The sequence below is a fragment of the Gobio gobio genome (assembly GCF_949357685.1).
Source record: "Gobio gobio genome assembly, chromosome: 13".
NCBI lineage: Eukaryota > Metazoa > Chordata > Actinopteri > Cypriniformes > Gobionidae > Gobio > Gobio gobio.
The window spans coordinates 16,232,085-16,257,685 of NC_137106.1; the positions used below are offsets into that span (position 1 = coordinate 16,232,085).

At 37.9% G+C, this 25,601-nt stretch overlaps 1 protein-coding gene across 1 annotated transcript in view; it reads right to left on the reverse strand.

The window, feature by feature from the left end:
• Window positions 1-25,601, reverse strand: part of ush2a (Usher syndrome 2A (autosomal recessive, mild)) — a gene marked incomplete at its 5' end in the record, with an annotated part of 251,879 nt that overhangs the window by 96,506 nt on the left and 129,772 nt on the right. Inside the window, 5 exons of the mRNA XM_079833659.1 lie at window positions 136-258; window positions 1,311-1,639; window positions 7,043-7,671; window positions 18,246-18,388; window positions 19,859-20,006. Of these exons, the coding sequence (XP_079689785.1) occupies window positions 136-258; window positions 1,311-1,639; window positions 7,043-7,671; window positions 18,246-18,388; window positions 19,859-20,006 (1,372 nt within the window). The remainder of the gene's footprint in view (window positions 1-135; window positions 259-1,310; window positions 1,640-7,042; window positions 7,672-18,245; window positions 18,389-19,858; window positions 20,007-25,601) is intronic.

A 25,601-nucleotide genomic window follows, 5' to 3' on the forward strand; every position in this document is an offset into this window, starting at 1 on the left:
CTGAAAACAATTTAATTCTATGGAATATTTGCTCAAAGTATCTTTGAACAGCATTAAAAAGATGGCATCGGTGCACAAAAACAGTTTTGTACACACAAGCAAAGTTTGCATTAAAGCTAATTTCAGTAATCTCACCTGCTAAGGCCTTTATCTTCATGAAACAATTTGGTTCCTGCGTAAACATTGTACCACAGATTCAAATCTTCAGGGGGACGTGAGGCCAGGGGCTGCTGGGTTTTCCGTCTCAACAGCTCAAATCTGAGGGCAGCGGAAACAGCCAGATAATCAGAGCTCGCTCCACTCCCACAATCCTCCTGCCATTTCACCCGCACCGCTGTTTCGCTGGGTTTGTGCTTTTGTCTTTTCTCTCTCTCTCTTTCTTTCTGTCCCTCAACAGTAATGCTAATTTTGCCTGTAATCAGGAGAGCTCAGCTTAATGTGCGCTTTATAAGCCTAGTTAAACAAACAGAGCAGCAGCGGGAAAAGTAGTCATGAATTTTAATCATCCGCCGTGAACAGACCTTTATTTACCACCTAATCAGCTCAAAAACAGACTAAAATATACAGAGAGAAAGAACAAGAACTTTTACGTTGTGCTTCAGTCTTCACAACCTAGGGAGACACTTGCTGTTCTCATATAATTGGGAGATTTATGGATTATTCTCAACAGATATTAGGAATTCCTTTACCATATGAAACGCTCACAATTTTGGTTACAATTGATTTCATTTTGAAGAACATAAACATCCATTTTAATGCACATTTTACAAACCCTATATACTTCAAATAATAATAATAATAATAATAATAAAAATAATAACAACAATGTATACAATTAATTTGAGGTATATATGGTTGTAAAATAAATACATTGATTTTAATGTAAATATAATAATAAAATATAATTAATCAAATATAATAAAATAAAAATAAAAAAATAACTAAAAATAATGATAAATTGTATACATTGTTGTTGTTATTATTATTATTATTATCATCATCATTATTATTATTATTATTATTCAATTATAAATAAATACATTTTACTTTGAAGAATGTAAACATCAATTTTAACAAACATTTCACAACCATATCTATATATTTCCAATATAATAATAATAAAAACAACAATAATAATAATTATTTTTTTTTATAAATCACTACTATAATTAATTGTTTTATTATAAACAAATAAATAAATTAAATAAATACATTTAGTAGTAAATTATAATTGTCACAGTTGTAACACTACTTAAATGTGTGTCAATAAACTAAGATGTAGTACAACGATTAAAACATTAATCTGCTACCTTATGTTGGGGCCATTCGGCCTTGATGGGTGCTGCCATGAAACAGCCAGGAAAGATTCACTGATGGCTACTACCGACAGGGATAGCAGGCCTTGTGGGATTGTGGGTAATGTAGTAACCAGTGTTGGAAGGCTTTCAGTGCATCCTCCGGCATGGCCTCCACCTCCTGAGCAGGCGAGGATGGTGATGCTGTAGTTGGTGTAGGGCAGAAGGCTGGTGACGGTACGGTTAAGTACAGACGTATTGGTGTGCGAGATGCTTGGGTCAGGCATGCGGATCTCGTACCGCTCAATTTCTCCATTGGGTATGAGTGGAGCGGTCCATGTAACCTACAGTAAAACACGGGATACGTTTGAACCTGTTAATATCTGAAGAATTTGACATCACAGTATGACAGTGCTCTTGTGGTCATGTAGTTATAAACTAAAATGGTTTCACAAGCGTGTCTGAGCTCCAGAGAAGGGCCAGAGTCCAGCGCAATATCACAACACATCATCTGAGGCTTTTAGATCGATGAGTTTGTGGAATCGACGTCATGTGATGAAGCGAAGGCACCCTGACTTTGACCCAAGACAGAATATTCCTTTCATTACATTTAAAAGAGGCCTCAGCCCCTGGAGATCATAATGAAATCCTAATGGAATTGCATAGGAAACTGTGCTTGTTGCTGCTACATACTGTCTCTGTCTCGTGTCTGGGGATAAAATGAAATGAGAGAAATGGTAGAAATGAGATGAAATGGTAGATTGGACAAATGTTATAATAATGGATGGTGAAATGAAAGCAGAAGTGAAGGAAGGTTTAGAAAGCACTTTTAGTCTAACCTAATTTTAAACTAATACTGACCTACAGAATAAGTAGCACATGCAGCACTGTTGAAATTCTCTCTCTCTCTCTCTCTCTCTCTCAGGGAACTTCGAATACATACTACTCTTTTGCCGTATACGCATACTATATAGTAGAGAAGTATTCAATTTCGGACACAGTGACAATTTATTTACTACTAGCACTCGATCCTTAAACAGAGCCTGCACCAAAAGGGTAGAAGAATGGCAATTATAAAAAATAAAATAAAAATTGTAGCAAAATTTTCCCAAGCCAAGAAATACCAAAGCCCCTGTTTACACCTGGTATTAAAGGGATAGTTAAATGAAAATTCTGTCATCATTTACTAACCCTCAAGTTGTTCTAAACCTGTATGAGTTTCTTTGTTCTGCTGAACACAAAGGAAGATATTTTGAAGAATGTTTGTAACTAAGCAGATAGAGCAACCATTGACTACCATAGTAGGGGAAAAAATACTATGGTAGTCAATAGTTTCTTGGATCTGCTTGGTTACAAACATTATTCAAAATATCTTCCTTTGTGTTCAGCAGAACAAAGAAACTCATACAGGTTTAGAACAACTTGAGGGTGAGTAAATGATAGAATTTTCATTTTTGGGTGAACTATCCCTTTAAAGGGTTAGTTCACCCAAAAATGAAAATTCTGTCATTAATTACTCACCCTCATGTCGTTCGACACCCGTAAGACCTCCGTTCATCTTCAGAACACAAATGAAGATATTTTTGTTGAAAGCTGATGGCTGAGAAAGGCTTCAGATAGGCCTCCATTGGCATTCAGTACATTTACACCCACAAGACCCATAAAAGGCACTTAAAACGTCGTTACAAAGTCCATCTCACCAAAGTGGCTCTACAATAATTTTACGAAGCGACGACAATAGTTTTTGTGCGCAAAAAAAAATCAAAATAACAACTTTATTCAACCTCTTCTTGTCTTCCGTGTATTCCTCCACGACGCATGCGCGAGAATATGACGTAGCGCCGGCGTTCGGGAATCCATGGAATGCGCACTTTAGCCCGATTTTGAGAACTACGCCGAGACCTAAAGCACGATCAATGTAGAATTCAACAGCTTAGATACGCGCGTCTTCCTCTGCTTGTAAACAAAACGCTTCTGGGTCATGTGTCCGAACGCCAGATCTGCGTCATATTCTCGCGCATGCGTTGTGGAGGCATACACGGAAGACAAGAACAAGGTGGATTAAGGCGTTATTTAGATTTTTTTTTTGCGCACAAAATCTATTGTCGTCGCATCGTAAAATTATTGTAGAGCCACTGGGGTGAGATTGACTTTGTAACGACGTTTTAAGTGCCTTTTATGGGTCTTGGGAGTGTAAATGTACTGAATGCCAATGGAGGCCTGTCTGAAGCCTTTCTCAGCCATCAGCTTTCAACAAAAATATCTTCATTTGTGTTCCGAAGATGAACGGAGGTCTTACGGGTGTCGAACGACATGAGGGTGAGTAATTAATGACATAATTTTCATTTTTGGGTGAACTAACCCTTTAAGATTGGTTTTGGTCGATCGGTTCACAAGTAGACGAGAGAGACACATACCCATTTACACATGGTGTCGCCTTTGTCCACTTTCAACCACTTATGTCCTGATTTCTTTGAGGGGACGGGCAAATCCCCTTTTTTAGATCTTTCGATCTAATGGACAAAATAAGCTTGTGCACTTTACATATGAACGTGCCCGGAGACAGGAAAAAACATACAGAGAGTATCAGCTTTAGTTTCTGCTCTGATAGCCGCAAGACTACGCCGAACGCTGTGATGCGTGTTAGAAATCAGGAATGGTGAGAGAACACTGTTTGGTATGTTTTTCGTCTTCAAACCAAACTTGGGTCTTTAGCCGACAAAGTTTAAATCCTATCTGGCTAATGTTTATGCATTAAGGCCCGTTCACACCAAGAACGATAACTATAAAGATAACTATATTAGCGTCCACACCAGCAGATTATATCATTCTGTTTATTCTAAGCATGTGCTTGTCTACCGCTTTAAATGCTCAAGCTCATTATGGCAGAATGGATTCTGATTGGCCGTTCATCCGCTGGAAAAAAGTTCTGAAAATGATACCAACGATATTGTTTCTTTATATTGTTATAAGCTGTGGTGTGAACTCTGCTATTCTTTAATATTGAAAACGATTTTTAGAACTATATCTTTATCATTATCTTTATAGTTATCGTCCTTGGTGTGAACAGGCCTTTAGTCAGTAGGGCGGAAAGTAGGCGGCCTTTTGTGGCTGTTTGAGTGCATTTGACCACATGATTGAGCGTCTACACTATGAAAGTGTCGTCCACTTGTGATCTGATCTACCAAAACAAATCTTAATACCAGGTGTAAACAGGGCCAAAAAGTATTGATACAAGTACTTTAGTGTAAAGGTGTAATGTATTGTTTGTATTGTCTGTTAGCTTAGCAACATGCTAACCTTGTAGAACTTAACTACAAGATGAGTCTCCCATGCAGAGTGCAATTTGCTATGTAGAGCGTTATATCAAATCCGTGATGGTTAATATGCTGCCTTAGAAGTTAGTAGCTGCCTACCAACAGTTTATTGTTTTGGAAATGAGCAAATTAATCTGGTCATGGCTAAAAAAAGTTGTATTAATCTCTGTATTAATTTCGAAGGGGTCAACATTTTTTTATAAGTATTTTAAGCAAATGTATAAAGACCCCAAATGAAATCATCAACACTAGCTAACACAGAGTTTGCCATAAGCACCACGGAGACTCCTAGCAACTCAACAGGAATTCAATATAGCATATGCTAATGCGAACAGTTGTTTTTTTGGCTTTTACATGTAGAAGAGTTCTCATCCAGTTACACACAAATGCAGCAGTTAACAAATTAATGAAATAATAATGGTATTACAATACACTAAACCCGGGGTTAGGGGAAAATGAATAATTCAAGCAAGTTTATGCAAATGCCGCCTTTGTTTGAAGTGGTAAGCATTTCTGTCCATGTTTTTTGGCACTAGCACACAACAAATAACAAAGAGAGCAAGAGAGAAAGAGAGAAAGAGAGGGTGTATTTACACACAGCAGGATCTAAGCTGCAAAGCTTGTTTGGTTACATTAACGCCCCTTAAATCCAACTTGTAAACCAGCCAAAAGACTGCAAGCTACCTAGCCCTCTTGAGTATCATGTCTGTTGAATAACATGAATTGAGGGATGTCTATGCTCAGGGTTTCGGTTTGCTTTGAAGCACTTAAATCTACTTTGCCAACGTGTTAAGGTCTTGCTCACTTTACATTTCATACAGACACAAAATAAACAAGAACCCTCTATAAAATGTTAGGTGACCAAGGGCACATTCATGAGGGGTTCCCACTATACTCTGACAGTCTTAATTGGCTTTTCCTTAATAATCAGCTCTGGAATGACCTGGAAACCATGTGTATCAATGTTCTCATAACATGAGAGTGTCATTGGAATAATGATGGATACTCTAGGTGTGGCATTAATGGGAGGAAATACAGTAGCTTCTCACTAACAATCACAGCAAAGACCTCATTTGCACCTCATTGGTGAAAAGGCGGCATAAGGCACTACAGCCTGCCGACAGGAGGGTGGGACAGGATTGATATGCACTTCACACACAAAAAATATGCACACTCTCATCAGCATGTTTGGATTGTGGTACAAAGCAAACATGATCTTTTAAACTTTAAAATCATTCTTTACATTTCTTCAAGCAGCATACAGAATACATTGTTAATTCAATAGGTTGAAAATTGAATTTTTTGATTATGTACTGTACATATACACTACCGTTCAACACTTTGGGGTTGGTAAGATTTTAAAAATGTTGTTGAAAGAAGTCTCTTAGGCTTTCTTATGCTGCATTTAATTGATCAAAATCAAAGTAAAAACAGTAATATTGTGATATATTATTACTTTATTATGCTTTAATAAATTGTATAATTTATTCCTGCATTTATTCCTGTCATCCATGTTTCTTTCCAGGATTATTTAATGAATAGAAAGTTTAAAAGAGCATTATTAATTTGAAATATTAAAAAAACTTGTTGAACTATGCTGATAATGATGAAACTTGTGACCATAGTTGGCTAACGATGCTTTCTAAAAATGCACCCATGAGTGAATCTGATTCAAACTGCCAACATTTAAGCAAGTTTGAGATTGTGTCGTGAATATTTTTGACTGATGCATTAAACCATAATTTACTCACCCTCAAGCCATCCTAGGTGTATATGACATTCTTCTTTCAGACGAATACAATTGGAGTTATATTAAAATATGTCTGGCTCTTCTAAGCATTATAATGGCAGCCCAAAATCGATGGGTTTACATATACATATTTAACATGTAATAATGTAATATATCTAGCTTCTGGTGGACCGCCTTCCTTATTCAACTTGAAAAAGGCGTAACTGGCACTATTATGACGTCGGACGTAGCATAAAAAAGTGTAACTGGCATGATGATGACGTCAGAAGTAGCGTAAGCATTTTGAACTGTGAGAGGCGTAACACTTTCTTCGTAAGTTGAATGTGGAAGGTGGTCCGCCAGAAGAATTTTACTTTTTAACAAGTTAAATATGGATATTTTTCTTACAAAAACCCATCGATTCGCTTCAGAAGGTCTTTTATTTACCCCCCGGAGCCGCATGGATTACTTTTATAATGGATGGATACACTTTTTGGTCTTCAAATCTTGGGCTGCCATTCACTGCCATTATAACGCTTGGATTAGCCAGGACATTTTTTAATATGACTCCAATAGTATTCGTCTGAAAGAAGAATGTCATATACACCTAGGATGGCTTGAGGGTGAGCAAATCATGGGATAATTCAAATTTTGGGGTGATTTATCCCTTTAAGTAAAACGTAAATAAACGCTCCATTTACCTGTACTGATGCTGTATCCAAAACCAGCACGTGAGGTGGCTGCAGGCCTGCAGGTCTTGAAGGCCTAGTGGTCACTTTCTTCCATTCACTGCTATTGGATCCACCCAGCCTTGTGTGTGCCACAATGCGGTACTCGTAATTGCTCCAGGGACTGAGCGCTGCTGAGCTGTCTAGGTATGTGAGCGTTTGGTTGGGCTGCAAGGTGGCAACAGTAGAGATTTGCTGAGTGCCCGTGACTCTCCTCTCCACAGTGTAGCCGTCCAGCTCCCCGTTGACATGACGTGGTGGGGCCCAGGACAAGAGCACCGAAGTGGGTGTGTCGGAGTAAAGCTGCGGGGCTGGGACATCCTCTGGGGGAGCTGGAGGGGTGCGTACGGTGTGGGACTCAGCAGATTGAGCACAGCCAGCTGCTGTGCAGGCCTCCACCTGTATGGTGTACTGCTGAAAGGGTGCAAGCTGAGAAAGCGTGTGGCTGGTGCTGTTCCCTGGCACACTAGCAGTTAGCTGGTGGTTTTGGTAGATATTATAATGGGTGATAATCCCATTGGGCTGGGATGGAGGAGACCAGGAGACAGAAGCACTTCTAGGCTGGATGTCAGAGAGTAAAGGTGGGTCAACCGATCCAGGTCCTGAAGAAAGAAGACAGTAATAAGAACTATTAAATCTGTTGCTAAACACCATTTATTTTTGCAATAACATTTATTGCCACTAGTGGTGAAAAAATATACATGCACAGGAAGTGATTAAAATATTATTATTATTAAAATATTATTTAAAATATATATACAGTATATACAGTCATGTGAAAAAGAGAGGACACCCTCTTTAATTTTATGGTTTTATGTATCAAAACAAAAATCGGGTCCTTGGCAGGTCTTAAAATTAGGTAAATACAACCTCAGGTGAACAACAACACATGAAATATTACACCATGTCATTATTTATTTAACAAAAACTAGGCCAAAATGGAAAAACCATGTGTGGCAAAATAAGTACACCCTCACTGCTTCCATAGGAATTAAACGATTAAAGCCCAATCCCATTTCTACCCCTTAGTCCTTCTCCTTCCCCTACCCCTTCATTTTGTGCGTTCACGTGAAGGGTTAGGGGTGTCTCAATTCTCTTTTGGCTGGAGTGGTAGGGGTAAGGGGAAGGGCCACATAGCCCTTAAAAAGAAGATTTTTCAGGACCACACTTCGAACGAAGGGGTATGAGGATTTTCCCATCCACTGACTACCGTGCTGCATAGAATGTGTGTATGTTGCCACTCGGGATCGATCACGTGTGTGTCACCTGGCTGCCAGTTTCTCCGTAGCTTGCTAAACGCATTATTTGAGTGATTTGAACCCATATTAATAATAGTTAAAAAATATATATATCTGGTCATCCTTCATAACGCAGTCGATATTAAATCACATATCGTCTGTTAACTCGCGTGTTACCAAGGCAACGACTAACTTGACGTATAACGTATGAACATTATCGCAGCACCACAGTAGATAACGAAAACATATACGCACTTCATTGCTGTTTATACTGGTTAAATGTCACAGGACACTAATAAAATAAACAAGGTACCATGACGTGTGATGACGTGTAATGGTATAGTAGTGGTGTCCCATTTCTTAGGGGAATATTTTTACCCCTACGGCTTGGCACTCTGTTTCAAGGGGCAAGGGGAACGGGTAGGGGAAGGCGAAGGGGTATAAAATAGAATTGGGATTGGGCTTAAGGAGCATTCAGGCGCTGCTAATCAAATGCCTTTGATTAACTGATCATCAGCAAGCGTGATGCGTGAGTATACCAACTCTATAATAGCAAAAATTTTGGCAGTTTGCTGGTCTGGAGCATTTAGGTGTGTGTTAACACAATGCCAAGAAGGAAAGACATCAGCAATGATCTTAGAGAAGCAATTGTTGGTGCCATCAATCTGAGAAGGGCTATACCATTTCCAAACAATTTGAAGTCCATTTTTCTACAGTAAGGAAGATTATTCACAAGTGGAAAACATTCAAGACAGTTGCCAATCTTCCCAGGAGTGGACGGACCAGCAAATTCCCCCCCAAGGTCAGACCGTGCAATGCTCAGAGAACTATACCTCAGACTCTACAGGCCTCAGTTAACATGTTAAATGTTAACGTTCATGGCAGTACAATTTGAAAAAGACAGGAAAAGTATGGCATGTTTGGAAAGGTTGCCAGGAGAAAGCTTTCTCTCTAAAAAGAACATGACACCATGGCTTAGGTTTGCAAAGTTGCATCTGAACAAACCTCAAGACTTCTGAAACAATGTCCTTTGGACAGATGAGACCAAAGTGGAGATGTTTGGCGAAAACTAAACACTGCACATAATCACAAACACCTCATACCAACTGTCCATCATGCTGATGGAGGGTCGATGATTTTTAGCTTGTTTTGCAGCCACAGGACCTGGGCACCTTGCAGTCATTGAATCGGCCATGAACCAAAGTATTCTAGAGTCAAATGTGAGGCCATCTGTCCGACAGCTAAAGCTTGGCCGAAATTGGGTCATGCAACAGGACAAACACACCAGCATATTTTGGCTTTATTTTTGTTAAATAAAAATGGCACAGTGTAATATGTCATTTGTTGTTCATCTGAGGTTGCATTTACCTAATTTTAAGACCAACGACCAGATGATTTATGTTGTGATGCGTAAAACCTAAAAAATTATATATATATATATATATATATATATATATATATATATATATATATATATATATATATATATATATATATATATATATATATATATATATATATATATATATATATATATATATATATAAAATATAATTCCTTTAAATTATATTTATGGATTAATCATTTAAAGATTGCTTTATTAATATTAATAATGATAATGATGATAATAATAATAAAAACAACAATAATATACAAAATATTCAAAAATAAATATAGGTATTAATTAATATAATTTATTCCAATTCATTAAAAATTATGCGGGTGTATAGATTATATAATAACAATAATAATAATAATATTTAAATACTAAAGCCATATATGTTATGGTTTTAATGCATTATATTCACTAATAAGAATGCAATTAATTTAGCCTTTAAATGATTTGAACTGATGAGTCTGGTTGATCTCCATGATTTAGAAAAGCAGCTCCTCTCTGACAATGCAGCACAGAGACTGACAGCACAAGGAAACCGTCTTTGGAGCATCCTGATATTCTGGATTAAAATGTAGAGCAGGGGGTTTGCAAATCAGCTCATTTGCCAAAGAGGACGGAGTCAGTAGCTGCATATCACAAGCAAATATGAAATTATATTTATGGATTTATTCGTTGGGGTTATGTGGCTAAGGGATATCAGCCATGTGTGAGGCGAGCCTCTGAAGGGTCTGTAGTGAATTGAAGGAAATCACTTAAGTTTCCTGCCTGGTCATTTTCTCTGAGTGGTAACAACAACAGCTGCCATGGCAGCACTAACATCAAGAAATCATTCATGGATCTTCAGACCCAGACAGCTCGGGTCATTTTCATAATTACACATTCACATACATGCATGTGCCAAAACATGCCAGCATCCTCTTGCACTCCCTCCCTCTCTCATGTCTGATGGCTTGTGCTAGTATCTCCTCAGGTATGACTGGTATTAAACAGACTATTGATTTGAAATTAATGTCAATGAAACGGAATATTAGTTGATTAATAAAGGAATCCTTACAACACATGCTTTATACGGTCAAAGTTTTTCTAAACCCCAAACCCTGAAGTAGCCCAACCACAAATCAAAATTCTGTCATCATTTACTCATCCTCATGTACCTTTCTTTCTTCTGCAGAACACAAAAGAAGATATTTTCAAGAATGCTGGGGTCAAAGCAACATTGAGTTACATTGTATAGACAAAAAAAATAAACTTTTGTGCTGATGCACTTAAGCAACATGACAATGGAAAATGCAGCACTTCATTTAAACACAACTGAGGCCTGAGGGCTGTCTAAGATTACCTGAACACCTTCTTTTGCTGCTTTGCAAGCACTGGCATTTCCTTCAGGAAATGCAAATCGAGAAAATACTATTTTGATGATTTGTCTTTATTTGCTATGTGGAGCATTGCTATTGGGTTCCAGAATAACGCTGATCCAAAATGTCACATTGGTTTATTGCACTATTTGTGCTCATTCTGTGAGGCCCGTTATATGGATGCAGATTTACATTACAGTAATTTCTTATACCGTTTTTCTGACAGAACTGTTAAGAAATCCCAGAAGAAAAAAAAACCGAAGAATGATAAGAAAAAGCTCGAACATTTGGTAAAAGGAAAGCAGTAACAGGAGGAGTATATGAGATGTGGTAATTGAAGTGAAGTTGTTTTGTTGCGTTTTAAGCGTATCCTGTCTGCTCTAGAGCCTGGGCTGTCTGATTGATATTTGGGCCCTATGAAAGCTCATTTGAAGGTAATGTTTTCCTCCTCCATTTACATCCCACGGTAGCACGGTAATGGCGTACCGGCAAGGGCGTGTGGATCAAGGTGACTGGCTCTCTCTCTGCCGTGCTGGGCTGCTGATGTCTCCCCACAGATGGCCCACTTTCCACCTCCCATCACCATCACCTCCCAACTGACTCACTATGTATAGAGAAGACATAACCGGCTACATGTACTCTTTCTTTCCCCAAAGCTCAGCGGCCAGCACAACAAGCATCAAGGTAATGACTTTAAAAAATCTACTAATGAAAAAAAAAGGGACAAGACAGAGAGGAAGCACACAGATGGAGCAAATTCACTTCACAGCTGTACCACTTTTGCATGTTATTTAAGTGTAAAATCCTGCGTCTAACTACCTACAATTCACTTAACCAGGTGCAAAATGCAATAAAACAGCTCTGCGATGTAAAGTAGACTCATTTGTGTACACTACTGTTTAAAAGTTTCTTTTCTGTGGGAAACAAATGAATAATTTTTATTAAGCAAGGATGTAAAGACATTTATAATGCTATAAAAGACGTATAGTTTAAATAAATGCTGTTCTTTTGGACTTTCCATTCATCATGGAAACCTGAAAAAGTCCATCGTTTATACAAAAATACTAAGCAGCACAACTATTTTCAACATTGATAAAAATAAAAAAAGCTTCTTGAGCACCAAATCGGCATATTAGAATGATCTTGGAAGGACCATGTGACAATTTAAAGTACATTTTAAGATACATTAAAATAGCCGTTATTGTAAATTGTAATAATATTTCAATATTACTGTTCTACTGTTTTTTTAAACAAATAAAGTCTTGGTCAGCGTAAGAGACTCAAAAATCGCCCCCAAACTTTTGAACGGTGGTGTATATTTTCTATTGATCATCATTATCAAATGGTAGAGAAAAATATTATAAATCCAGATGTGTAAACGTTCAGAATTTTTAAGAGACTATTTAGCCACAATGTTTGCTGCATTCAAAGTTTGTTCCGTTAACTGATCTGCAAATCGGAAGTGTAAAGTGCAAATAAACAGAGCTATCAGCTGGCACAATACAGGCTCACTATTTTATAAATATAACAGTTTTATCATAATAACTAAGTTCACGAAAGGATGTCAAGAAACAAAGAGGTTTAATTCCCAATAGTCAATATTCCTAACCCTAACTCAAGCTTCCTCCATTTTCACTTCACACAGCCGGCCGCTGCTTATGATTCCGGCCCAGATTTCTCCATTCGTCTAGTAGCTGTTATTTTTGGGGGTAATTTTTTACTGTGTCTGTGAAGGGGCCCTGCCGATTTCACTCCCTCTCCCTCCTGATAAATAAACAATGCACAGATCTGACCTTTGGGTTAACAGGTTTTTATGCTTGCTCCACTCAGCACTCTAACTGATTCAATTACCACAAAGGTTCAGGAGCGTCCATGAATACTGAAAAAGCTCACGGCCGCCGTCACCGCAAAACGCCCGCATAGGTGCTCGCCGGCAAATCCAATGTGGCTCTCAGGAGAAATTCCTTAATTGTAAATAATTTTACCACATGAGACAATCAAGTCACCTTGAACGTGAACCACCCCTCCTTACTTCATCCCCCGGCCAGCCTTCCTTCCTCGGCTCAGCCGCCCGCTCTTTCGGTCTGCAGAGGCAAAGTGTTATTTAAGCTTTACTGGTCTGCGTTAAATTCCGCAATTTGAAGGGCTGTTAAGTTTTTCAATTGAAATTTCATTTAAGATGCAGGTGCTTTTGATTTTATTGATGCTTTACTGCTCTCAGGGTACAAGCAAGAACACAGTGCAATAACAGCAGTCGGCCTCAATCAGGCATCGGCAACAGCTGTAATCTCAGGACATTTGGAATACTTAGAGAGGCCTTTCCTGGGCCACTATAAATCGCTACAGCAGAAGGGAAAACAAGAGCGCGGGCCGCCAAGCCTTAAATCACATTTATAAGGATTTGGTTAGCATAATAATAACACAATCAAGTGACAAGGCAAGGAGGGGGGGACCGGGGAACGTGAAGGAAAGAGAGGATTATTTTTAGCATTGCAGAGGTCCTTGTGACAATATGATCGCTTTGAAGGTTAGCGTGGCTGATGTCAACTAGGACGGATGTCGGTATGCTACTTTCAAGAAGCTGCTTGGTGTAAAGAAGATTGAAAGGAAAATGACACAAACTCATGAGTATTCTTTCTGAAAGATTTCTTTTAGTTTTGAACCTGATGAAGTGTACACTATTGTACACTAAGTTACTTATTTCAAGGTGAACTGCACAGCTGTGTCTACCCACAACATTTTAACGACTGCACATGAGGTGATAATTCATATCAAGATGAAATAATAAAGGTTGGGGGTGATTCTATTTAGAGTCACCCAGTTCAAGAAATGACACAGACATATCTTAATATATGTCAGTGCCATTGTTTTGTCTTAAGATGCACACCAGTAATATTTTTTTTTCTAAGATACGTTTATGAAAGCTACTTAAATGTCCTAATTGAACTATGGCCTTATCATGGTTTAATTGTGAAACCAGGCCATAAGGTGTCCATGCTCACGTTAACAGTACTATTTACAAAATGAACCATATCACTGTAGAGAACGAGTAATGTTAATCTGAAAAAAACATATTGGGAGAGAATTTAAATTAAATGTTGAACTGGACTTTTAATATATCAGATTTATTAGAAAAAATGTGCCCTACAATTGGCGCTCTAAACCCTATTGTGTATATGTCACTCCAAGCACACAAACCCATGCGCTTTAGCACAGGCAGAGAAGACAGAGAAAAGAGCTCTTTTACATGGCAAAGTTTATGTTCACAGAACCGCCTGTCAAGTCTAAGGGGTAAAAATTCATGGATGGAATTACATTAAAAAGATGGTTATAAAATCTTAATGGAATGATAAAAAAGGAGGAATGAGGCCCTTTTGAATACTTAAAAAGCTCATTCATCTTCACTAAGGAGATTTCTAGTAGTGTTCTGACATAATGCAGCACACAAAAGAGCCAAACAGACAAACCCAAGTATTCCCACAACTCGATCAGTAAGGCTAATGTACTCACCAAACCAGAAATGTGTTCTTTTGAACTCATATCATACTGGATAAAATGTGGCATTATCATTAAATGGATAGTTCACCGTAAAATGAAAATCAAGTCATAATTTACTTACCCTGGTGTTATTCTAATGCAATATGCCATTCTTCCTTTTTGGGACATGTGCATTCAAAAACATGTGCATTCATGAGACTCTATTAGTGTCACAGTTCACTCCAACTCACCCAGAAAAAGCAAGTTGTATATGCGCAGCATATGCCTAGAAATCCCAAAATAGTATCTGTGTACTTTCTTCACTGAGTTGAATATCTCTGGACTCCAGTTTTCAGATGACAGTCAGAATGACAGTTGACAGATGTGAACCCGATGACTTCTTGTGACGAACACAACAAATATATATTCACCTCAGAGAAGAAAGTACATGGATTGTATTTCATATAGCGTTTTTCTAAGTCTTGACTTCTCACAACTTCAGAGTCGGAGTGAACCGCGACGCTATAAGAGCCTTACGAACGCGCAAGACGCATAGCTGTGCACAGAAGACCAACGGCCAAGGTCAGGATTTTCATTAAATAATACATCAAATTTTTCTTCATTTTCTGAATCATATTCCCCCAGAACACTTGGAAAATACAACGTGTCACATGTTGGTCGCTGGTCGCTATTCACTGCCATTATATGAACGAATGAGAGCTGGAAATTAAAAAAAAAGAGATGAAAAAGAGAAAAAGAGAACGGTACCAATGGATTAGAACAACACCAGGGTGAGTAAAAGATGACTTCATTTTCATTTTAGAGTGATTTACTTGTAAACTAAAAACGATCGATACTGTGGGTGAAAAACAAATCCACCTGGAAACTCTCACCATATATGAAATTAAAGAAAGAGAAAAAATAACCATACAATAACAGAACATCAACGGTAAATCCAAATAAGATGGCAAGAGATGATAATTCAAATATTTATATGTGTTTATGAGACTGTTTGTGATTGCTTACATAGCATCGTATATAGGGCAGCTCATGCACACCGCATATAGTGTGTGCTGCTGTGAACATTTCACACACAGGTGGAGAAATCTCTCTCTAGAGGGGATTTCTAAATTAGAGATGAAGATGTGTGGGCCGACTGGGACCCTATCAAAGAAGAAAAAGAGCCAAAGAAAATATGACATACGTTTCTCTCCTCCTATTTCACCTTGCCCATCCTTTCCTCTTCCTTTATCATGCGGCCGGACACATTATTTTGAAGAATCTCCTCAATTCTTTCCTACTGTTAATTTAGTGCGGCTTTGCCGGGTACTATTTCACGTTGATGGGGCTGATGATATGTGTGAGAGTGTTTATTAGCAATGCCAGGAGCCACTAAAACTCGCGCTTTCCCCATAATCCAGCCGCAGAGAGCCGAATATGCCGCATCGAGGCTCTTCACGGCTCATTTCGGAAAAGAAATAAAGGGCTTTTCTCTTTAACAATAACAATCATTTCTCTCCTTCTTGGTAATGCCCACCTGTTCTCAAAGTCATCACCCCTGCCTCAAAGAAAGAGACGTGTAAATAGAGCTAGAGTGAAGGGCTCATTTCTGCTGCCAGATACATGCAGATGGAAAGTGAGGAGGAGGATGGTTTTGATTTATATAGCATGCTGATCAGGATTTGACATGTTGGTTGTTTGGGATTAGGGTGACTTTTAGAGCTACTAATATGGTGCATGCTGGGTCATCGCAGTTTTGGCATATGGAAGAGTATATAGATAAAGGTTCCAGTTTCCTTATTGCAATGCTCAAAAAACTAAGTAATAACTACACATTTAGCCTTCATGCTTGCCAATTTCTGTTTAACACGAATATTGAATATATAACAGTGGTGCCCGAAAAAAAGTATTTGCACATAGATATTTAAGAAAATATATTTAATAAATATATGCATTTAAATATGTTAATAATATAATTTTGTATTAATTGAAAAAAAAAAATTATAATTCAATAAAAAAATATTTAAATAAAAGTTTGCACAAATATTTACATTTGGAGTTGTCACACTTAAAAATTAATTTCATTCATTTTTAACTTAAATGCTCCAAAGTAGGTAACTAATAAAATTCTCAAATACTTTTATTTAAATATCCAATAGCCATATATTTATTTATTGTTATTTAATAGAATATTATTTTAGAATATTTATGAAATATTTTTGGGGAACAAAATCAATCTAACAAACATTGAGTTTTAACTGAAAACAAATGACAAAATATTATACAGTCAAACCAAAAATTATTCAGACACCAGATATAATTTTTTACTAGTGTGTGCAGGACACTATAGTTCATTTATGTAATTGAGGATAGCAAAATAAAGTAAACTGTGACATATTATACCCAGTAATTCTTCATACAGTGGACTACCTTTAAAATTGATAAAAAAGTTGGGACCAAAATTATTCAGAAACTTTGACCTGACAATGTTTTGCTTAAGTGTTTTTTTCTTTAATTGCTAATGCGACCTTTTACACCTCAGACTGAACAAAATGAAGCATTGTTTGGTAATTGGTTGACCTAAATTGGTATTATCTAATTGTGTACTTAAATTTAACAGCTGACGGCTGATTGGTTGATTGTAATCCATTACATACCTTTCTACCAAAGTGATCTGACATTATCAAGATGAATTTGTTCTGGCACAGTTTAACTCTGAGTTCTTGTCATATTTTATTACCATTTTCGAAACTACAGCAAATAAACTGTGATAATGTAAGAAAATGTCTGAATACATTTTGGTTTGACTGTAAGTTATATCCTTGCCCACATTTTTTCCCCCAAAGCCACGCCTTTAGTCAAAGCATAAATACAATATTCAATTAAAAAAAGTTTGCTAAATTTGCTAAAATGAACATCCATCCATCCATTCAAGCAAAAGCCATTTTCATTCAACCATATTCTTGAGTAGTCAACAATGTATCCGATGCAGATTCTTCAAGGCATAACAGTTTATGACATCCTCTTAGAGAAAGATTCAACCTATGAAAGGCATGTTAAGCATCCATAAAGAATACTAATTACAAGCTTCAAGATCAAGTATACACACAGACACATGGTGCAACACAAGTAGACCAAAGCAGAATCCAAGACAAGATACTTAACAAAAAAGTCTCAATGAGGGTGTGAATGTTACTCAGCTCACGTAGTTCATCCCTCAGACAGAGGGAAAACTCTTCCCAAAAGCAGAAGTTGTGAAGTGCTGCAGGGCATTGTGGGGAGGGGGTTGTCTCTAAGCATGATAATGAAGAGGTGATGGTCCATAATACAGTGCAATCTGAGTGTATGCAAATACTGGCTCAGTAATTATAATGTATGTGCTAATAGGCTGAAGCATAATTAATTTATAACTTAGCAGAGAGTGTCTGTTATGATCCTTAATATGATTCTATTACAGTAATCAGTCCAAAATGACACCGGCAAGGTCATGTGGAAGAGGCGTACCTTTAACTAGTGATCACTGCCCACTGGCCCTCTCTCTCTCTCTCTCTCTCTCTCTCTCTCTCTCTCTCTCAACACCTGCTCTTCTCTGTGGGACAAGCCTCACAGAAGAACAGCCTGACATGTGGTTAAACACAGCACACTCTTTGTGTGCTTAATGCTTTTCTGTTCTGTTTGTGAACATTGTATGTGTGTGTCGTGGAACTCACTGTCTTGCGCAGTAAAAAGAGAGACCCATGGGCTGCTGGTTTCTCCGTGGCTGTTGGACACCAGCAGTCTGAAATGATATTCTGTAAAGGGTTCCAGTTCCTTCACCATGTGACTAAAGACGGTGGTCTCATCATCCATCAACCTGATGACAGAAATAAATGTACTTGTGCAAATGTGTTACATGAAACAAACATGTTTCAACAAAATAAAAACATGTTTTCCCCTGTGTTGACATTTCCTATTGAAATAGTTAGTGCAGGACATATCAAAGAGCTTATCCTTTAAAAAAAAAAAACATGCACTTTATTATGGAAACAAATTTCCACTTCAGAGTAAAAACAATAATGAAAAGTCACAATTATGAGAAATAAAGCTGCGATTTTGAGATTAACACTACCATTCAAAAGTTTGGATTAAAAAAAAAAAAAAAAAAAAGTATTTTATGCTCAACAAGGCTGCAAAATATTGTTGAATTATATTACAATTTACGTTTTTCTATTTTAAGTTTTTCCCATGATGGCAACGCTGAATTTTCAGCATCAGTACTGCAGTCTTCAGTGTATTCTAATAAGCTGATTTGGGGCTCAAGAAATATTTAATATTATTATCAAGTTAAAAATGTTTAAAAAAAGTTGTGCTGCTTAATATTTGTATGGAAACCATGATGCATTTATTATTTTAGCATTATTTGATGAAAAGAAAGTAAAAAAAAAAGAATATTTTGTATTATTATAAATGTCTTTAAATGTCACTGCTGACCAATTTAATGGGTCCTTGTTGAATAAAAGTGTTAAGTTCTTTTTTAAAAAAAAGAGAAGGTTTTCATACTAGAGAGCATCTAGAATCTAGAGAGCATCTAATTAGACAAAAAAAGTGTAGTGCAGGATAAGCAATATTTAGCCTGCTTTCTCTGACTTAATAGGTGCTTTAAAATAATTAAAATATATTTTCAGTTGAGTAGTTAACAAATCAAGTATATGGTTAGAATATGTCATTATACTTGTGAAAATACAAGCTGATATTTTTATTGAATTGAAATATAAAATAAAAAAAAGACAATCACGCTGCATTAAATGGCTTACAAGTCTTGCTGATTGGAACAAATCTTTGCTGGTTTTTAAGAAGCGTCAACTTCCACAGAGCTCCACGATCAAATTTACCATGGAGTATAATAAATAAATCACATGAACAATGAAATACATTTCAAAAGAATCCCAGGAAATGAGGGTGATATATAATACATGCGCCTAGTCATTTATTTATTACAACAGAATGAGAATTCCCCTATTTCCGATTAAATTGCAATTTGTTGTCAGGGAGCATGTAATGCATACATATTAGATAAAACATTTGTTTCTTTCTTTTTTTTCATAAGGACAGCCCAGGTCTAGGCCTATTATTTGATATTCCTGTACATCCGCTCTACAACAGGCTAAATGCTGATTTTTTTTCTCTTTAGATCAAATACATGTCTCCAGATTCAGTGTCTTAGATCATTTTGTATTTTCAGCACAAAATGTACCATTGTTCACTGATGATTGCATGTTTGCTGTGGAAGTGGTGACCTACTGTACATGGGTATGTAGTGATTGTTTTGTTGAGCTGAGCTTACTGGTGAACTTGTGGGGAAACTGAAGTTCTCATCTGGAGCCGGTAGCGCAGGGGTCCGGGAGCGTTGTGGCGCGCTGGGGCAGCCCAGGCCACCTGCAGCGAGTTGGGGGTGGCAGCTGCCAGCCTGGGGGGCAGAAGGCCATCTGGAGCTGTGTGTGGAGGAGATGCAGAGGTGAAGTGGAGCAGAGAAAAGACCTGCACGGTGCAGCATATGCTGAAGAACATGGGTAGAAACACTGCTGGGGATGGGAGTGTCTTAAGGGTGTGCTTACTGTATATATATATAACACTGCTGGACAACAAACACTCACAATGGGACACATGGAGGACCTAATGTACACCCTGAGGGGTTCTATGAGGGTTTTAAAGGGAAAGACTGATTTTCAATTTGTTGCCGATATAAAGACAGATATATTTCAGCTATGTTTCAGCTGTTTCTTTACAGATATTGGGACAACCATTAGGTTTATCTGAACTTGTGGTTTTTATCATCACAAGTTAAAACATAAAATATACAAAAAGTATCAATATTACTGAGCTAGAAACAATTTTCAGTGTCTCAAGAAAAATATTGAGCAGCATAAAATGCAGCACAACATTGAAAAATAAGAAATGTTTCTTGAGCACCAAATCATCATATTACAAATCAATTATTTTAGAATTAGGACCAAGGGCAAGACTGGAGTAATGTCTGCTAACAATTCAGCTGTCTTGTCTGTTTGGGTTTTGTTCATGTTTTCAAATTGTCTTTTATTTTGGAATTTAGTCTTGTCGTGTGATTCCCTGTTTCCCACATGTTATCCTGTCATGTGCTTTCAGGTGTCTTGTTTTCATTGGTTCATTGTCCTAATATCTTGTTAGCAGTCTTGTCATTTCATTGATTAATATTCATCAGTTACATCTCGTCATTGGTTGTTTTGGTCATGTGCTCCCCATAGTTTAGTATTTAGCCCTCATCCATGTTGGTTTGTCATTGTTTGTGTCAAACTGCAGTTGGATAGTTTGTATTTGTTTCACACTTAAGGCCGTGGTCAGGGTTTGTTTTCACCTGACTGAATATGTGTTTAATCAGCGTTTATCTGTTAGGGCACAGTGTAAACATGACACTTATTTTTCATAAAATTATACATCCAACTGCCAACTTGTTTGTTTGTGTTTTTTGGCGTTTGTCTAAGCCCCAGAAAGGTAGTAAAGACATCATAAAAGTAATGTATGCGACTCCAGTGGTTTAACCTACATTTTATGCAACATAATTTACCACTTTTTCAGGTTTGGAACAATATGAGGGTGAGTAATTAATGACACAATTATCATATCATTTTAAAAATCATTTTTGGGTGAATTAACCCTTTAAATTGTAACTATTTTACTGTATTTTGATCAAATAAATGCAACCATGGTAAGAATAAGAATCTTTTTTTAAAAACATAAAAAAAAATCTTATCCACCCCAAACTTTTGAATGGTAGTGTATAGGTTGCTGAAAGAAATTGCAATATATTATATAAAGACTGTGCTTAATATTTGTTAAATTTGAAATTGATATACATTGTTTTCAGATAATACAAGTATATACAGTGCATTCCTTTTTTATTTTTGGTATGAAGATTTAATATTCTGTCAAGGGGCCGCCTTTAATCTGTGCATATCACAGATTGGAGAGAGAGAGACAGACAAAGAGAGTAGATAGAGAATTCCTCTGTTTTTAAAGAGAGAGAGTCAAGAGACGGGCGGTGAATGTGAATGGCACTTGTCTAATGGTGCGGTCAGCTCTCTGCGCCTCTGATTTACAAGGACTTCCTGGCCCCTTCTGAGCCTCCTCGCCTCGCTTCTAGCCCAACGCACCATCAACCTCACGGATAATACTGCGGCTTCTATTTACTGCGAGAGTCATTCGTCCTCAGCACAGTCTCACTGGTCAGGGCACTAACACACATATCCTCATACACACATATTCAAATAACATCTGTGAGTTTCACAATATGAATATTTTACATAAAGAATTAACACAGAATTTTTCTATATACATGATAACAACCTTTGAACGAAACAATAACATAATATAATATTTTATCAAATAATAAAATACAAAAATGATAAAAAATAAATAATTTAATAACTATATATATATATATATATATAATATAATATATATATAATAATTTTGAACCAAAGTGTAACTGCATTTCAACATAAGTCTCGTGATTTGCAAATGTCTTATATTATCCACAAGTCATTGAGACTATATTACAAAATTGCCTGGAAGCACATGAAAACATCTCAGCCATCACAAAAGAAAACAACTTGATTCTGGGTCTTGTCTCAGTGCTTAGGGAGGACTCCAGGCAAAAATCATCTATTCTGAGGAGCAATCTAGTCAGAATCAGCCTCAATAATACAGCACTCCAATACTTCAAGTGAAGTCCTTTCCCTAAGTGAAGTCTCATTCTCAATCAACCCTCCTCTTGTCCAGCCACAAGAACTCAATAACTGTTGATTACTTAAGTCATTTTGGCCCCACTGAAATAGAATCGCCTTGATAGAATACGAATTAGAATTGAATATGCCCACGATGGCCAAAGCTCAAATAAAAAAAACAACAACAAACAACAACAAAGGGTTATGAGGGTGAGACTGAATTTCTGGTTCCGTGGTCTCTGGTGTACAGAGAACGATTTAAATGAGATCAACTCATTGACATTAAAGCAAGAAAAAAAGACGTTAATACTTTGATTGATGAGCGATGGAACTGCCAATTATGTCAATAAAGAGTATGGATATGCCAAGCTGTTGTGGGACTTTCAAAAGCTTGACGTACCCATGCGTCATTTAGGAGGACAGGGTGACAGCCTGATTGAACGGAGAAGGAAGAGACGATGCGGACATCTGAACCGAACCCTACATAGGCTGGCATGCGGGAGCAGGGACATGGCTCATGCTCAGCGGGGGTCAGTCTCATCACTCAAATCAGTGGTCCAAAATTAGTTTTACTGCCAAGTTGCAATTTTCATAATGTCCATGTGCTTGTATTAGGAAAGAAAAAGCTCGGCAGAGGGATGCTGCTGCTCTGAAAAGAGTGGCTAGGGCTTTTGCTGGACGGACTCGGGGATGAAAGCCATTTCACTCTTTTCCTCCATCTGCCTTTACTGCTATGGCTTTTGGGCAGGAATAAACAGTGCAAAGCCCGGCCAACCAGTCATAAACATAATGATGATGATGAGCATATGGACAGGTCTGGACCATGTCCCTACAGATTGCCGCAGCTCAGAGATGCCAATACTACTTTACATAGTTTGGACCTGAACACCAACACACACACACACAGTCTAAAAGAGCACCGATGGTGACTGTGAATTTATCAAGAGACCACCAACTGCACACAAATATTCGATAAAATGAGACAAAAGTCATATTTGTTAAGTTCTTCCTCACAACATGATATACTGTATTCTGCATTAAAAAACTTTCTGTAGATTCAGATATGGTATTGTAGAGCTATACACCGATCGGACATAACATTTATGACCTAATATTGTCCTTATATTGTGTTGGTCCCCCTTTTGCTGCCAAAACAGCTATGACCTGTCGAGGCATGGACTCCACTAGACCACTGAAGGTGTACTGTGGTATCTGGCACCAAGATGTTAGCAGCAGATCACTTAAGTCCTGTAAGTTGCGAGGTGGGGCCTCCATGGATCGGACTTGTTTGTTTAGCACATCCCACAGATGCTCGATTGGATTGAGATCTGGGGAATTCGGAGGCCAAGTCAACACTTCAAACTCGTTGTTGTGCTCCTCAAACCATTCCTGAACCATTTTTGCTTTGTGGCAGGGCGTATTATCCTGCTGAAAGAGGTCACAGCCATCAGGGAATAACGTTTCCATGGAAGGGTGAACATGGTCTGCAACAATGCTTGGGTAGGTGATGTGTGTTAAAGTAACATCCATGGATGGCAGGACCCAAGGTTTCCCAGCAGAACATTGCCCAAAGCATCACACTGCCTCCACCGGCTTGCCTTCTTCCCATAGTGCATCCTGGTGCCATGTGTTGTAACGGGATGTAAAAGATGATTCATCAGACCAGGCCACCTTCTTCCATTGCTCCGTGGTCCAGTTCTGATGCTCACGTGCCCACTGTTGGTGCTTTCGGCGATGGACGGGGGTCAGCATGGGCACCCTGACTGGTCTACGGCTATGCAGCCCTAACTGCGATCCACTGTGTATTCTGACAGCTTTCTATCAGAACCAGCATTAACTTCTTGAGCAATTTGAGCTACAGTAGCTCGTCGGTTTGATCGGTCCACACAGGCCAGCCTTCACTCCCCATGTGCATCAATGAGCCTTGGCCGCCCATGACCCTGTTGCCGGTTCCCTACTGTCCCTTCCTTGGACCGCTTTTGATAGATACTGACCACTGCAAACCGGGAACACCCCACAAGAGCTGCAGTTTTGGAGATGCTCTGACCCAGTCGTCCAGTCATCACAAATTTGACCCTTGTCAAACTCGCTCAAATCCTTAAGCTTGCCCATTTTTCCTGCTTCTAACACATCAACTTTGCTCACTTGCTGCCTAATATATCCCACCCACTAACAGGTGCCGTGATGAAGAGATAATCAGTGTTATTCACTTCACCTGATGCCTGATCGGTGTATGTTACAATACAAAAGGCCATTTCTGGGTTAGAATTTTTTTTAGCTGGCATGTTGTAGGACTACTCTAAGCGCTTTGGATGGCCATGGGTCTGTTAAAAGCGCTATATAATTGCTGCCCATTTACTTTACAAAAAACAAAACAAAAAAACAATGGCATAATATTTAATAATTCATTATACTTCAAAATGCTACTTTACACTTTATAATACTATTCAACTTTAAATTGTGATTATCAGTCTGTTGCGCTTCATTTCCACACGTGCAGCTTATATTACTGTGTACCATAATGCTTAAAAGTAACTATTTCCATTAGCAGTCCTTGTTCTTTGTGTCTGGATCTCTCAGCAGTAGCAATTTGAGACATTTTCATATGAAATGAAAGAGATGTAAATAATGTAAATAAGTGTATACATTAAATGAAATGTTGTCCCAGCTACCATGTTTACGTACCATTACTCATTTCTAAATGTGTAGTAAAAAAGGTTTCATACAGTGCATGCTTGCATATCTTAAAAAATATAGGCGTTAACCTGTACGTTCTGCACACTGAGGAATAAACAAAATGTGCAAATCATTTGATTTCTTCCCTAAAGTTTGTATAGAGAAAAAAATAGAGTGACAGTAAGAAAGAGAGTCTATTGAGAGTACACCCATTGACAAAAGAGTTAATTCCTCACAGCCTTATTTCATCAAACAGTCAGCATGAAGCTTCCTTTGTTTCACCTCCCTCCTTCCTCAGGTATATCAAAAGTGTCACTAATCATTTTAAACTATGCACTTTTATGTTTCGTCTGTATCCTAAGCCTTCTACTCCGTCTGTTCTTTGATATAACAAGGACAGTTTGAGACAAGGCTTCAGTTCAGCTCAGACAAACCAAAAGATCTACCGAAAGAAGTGGAGGGAAACGCGTGGTATTTAAAATTTATACTTATGTCTTTGTGTTGAACTTGAACAAAATTTCGCAGAACTTTAACTTGGGTGTGCTGTCGTTTTTTTAACAGGGCCATCTGAGAACGATGGGTCTGTATTTAAAGGCTGGGCATTAACATGGAGTGGCGTTTACAGGTCAGCTTCATCATCTGAGAACATGC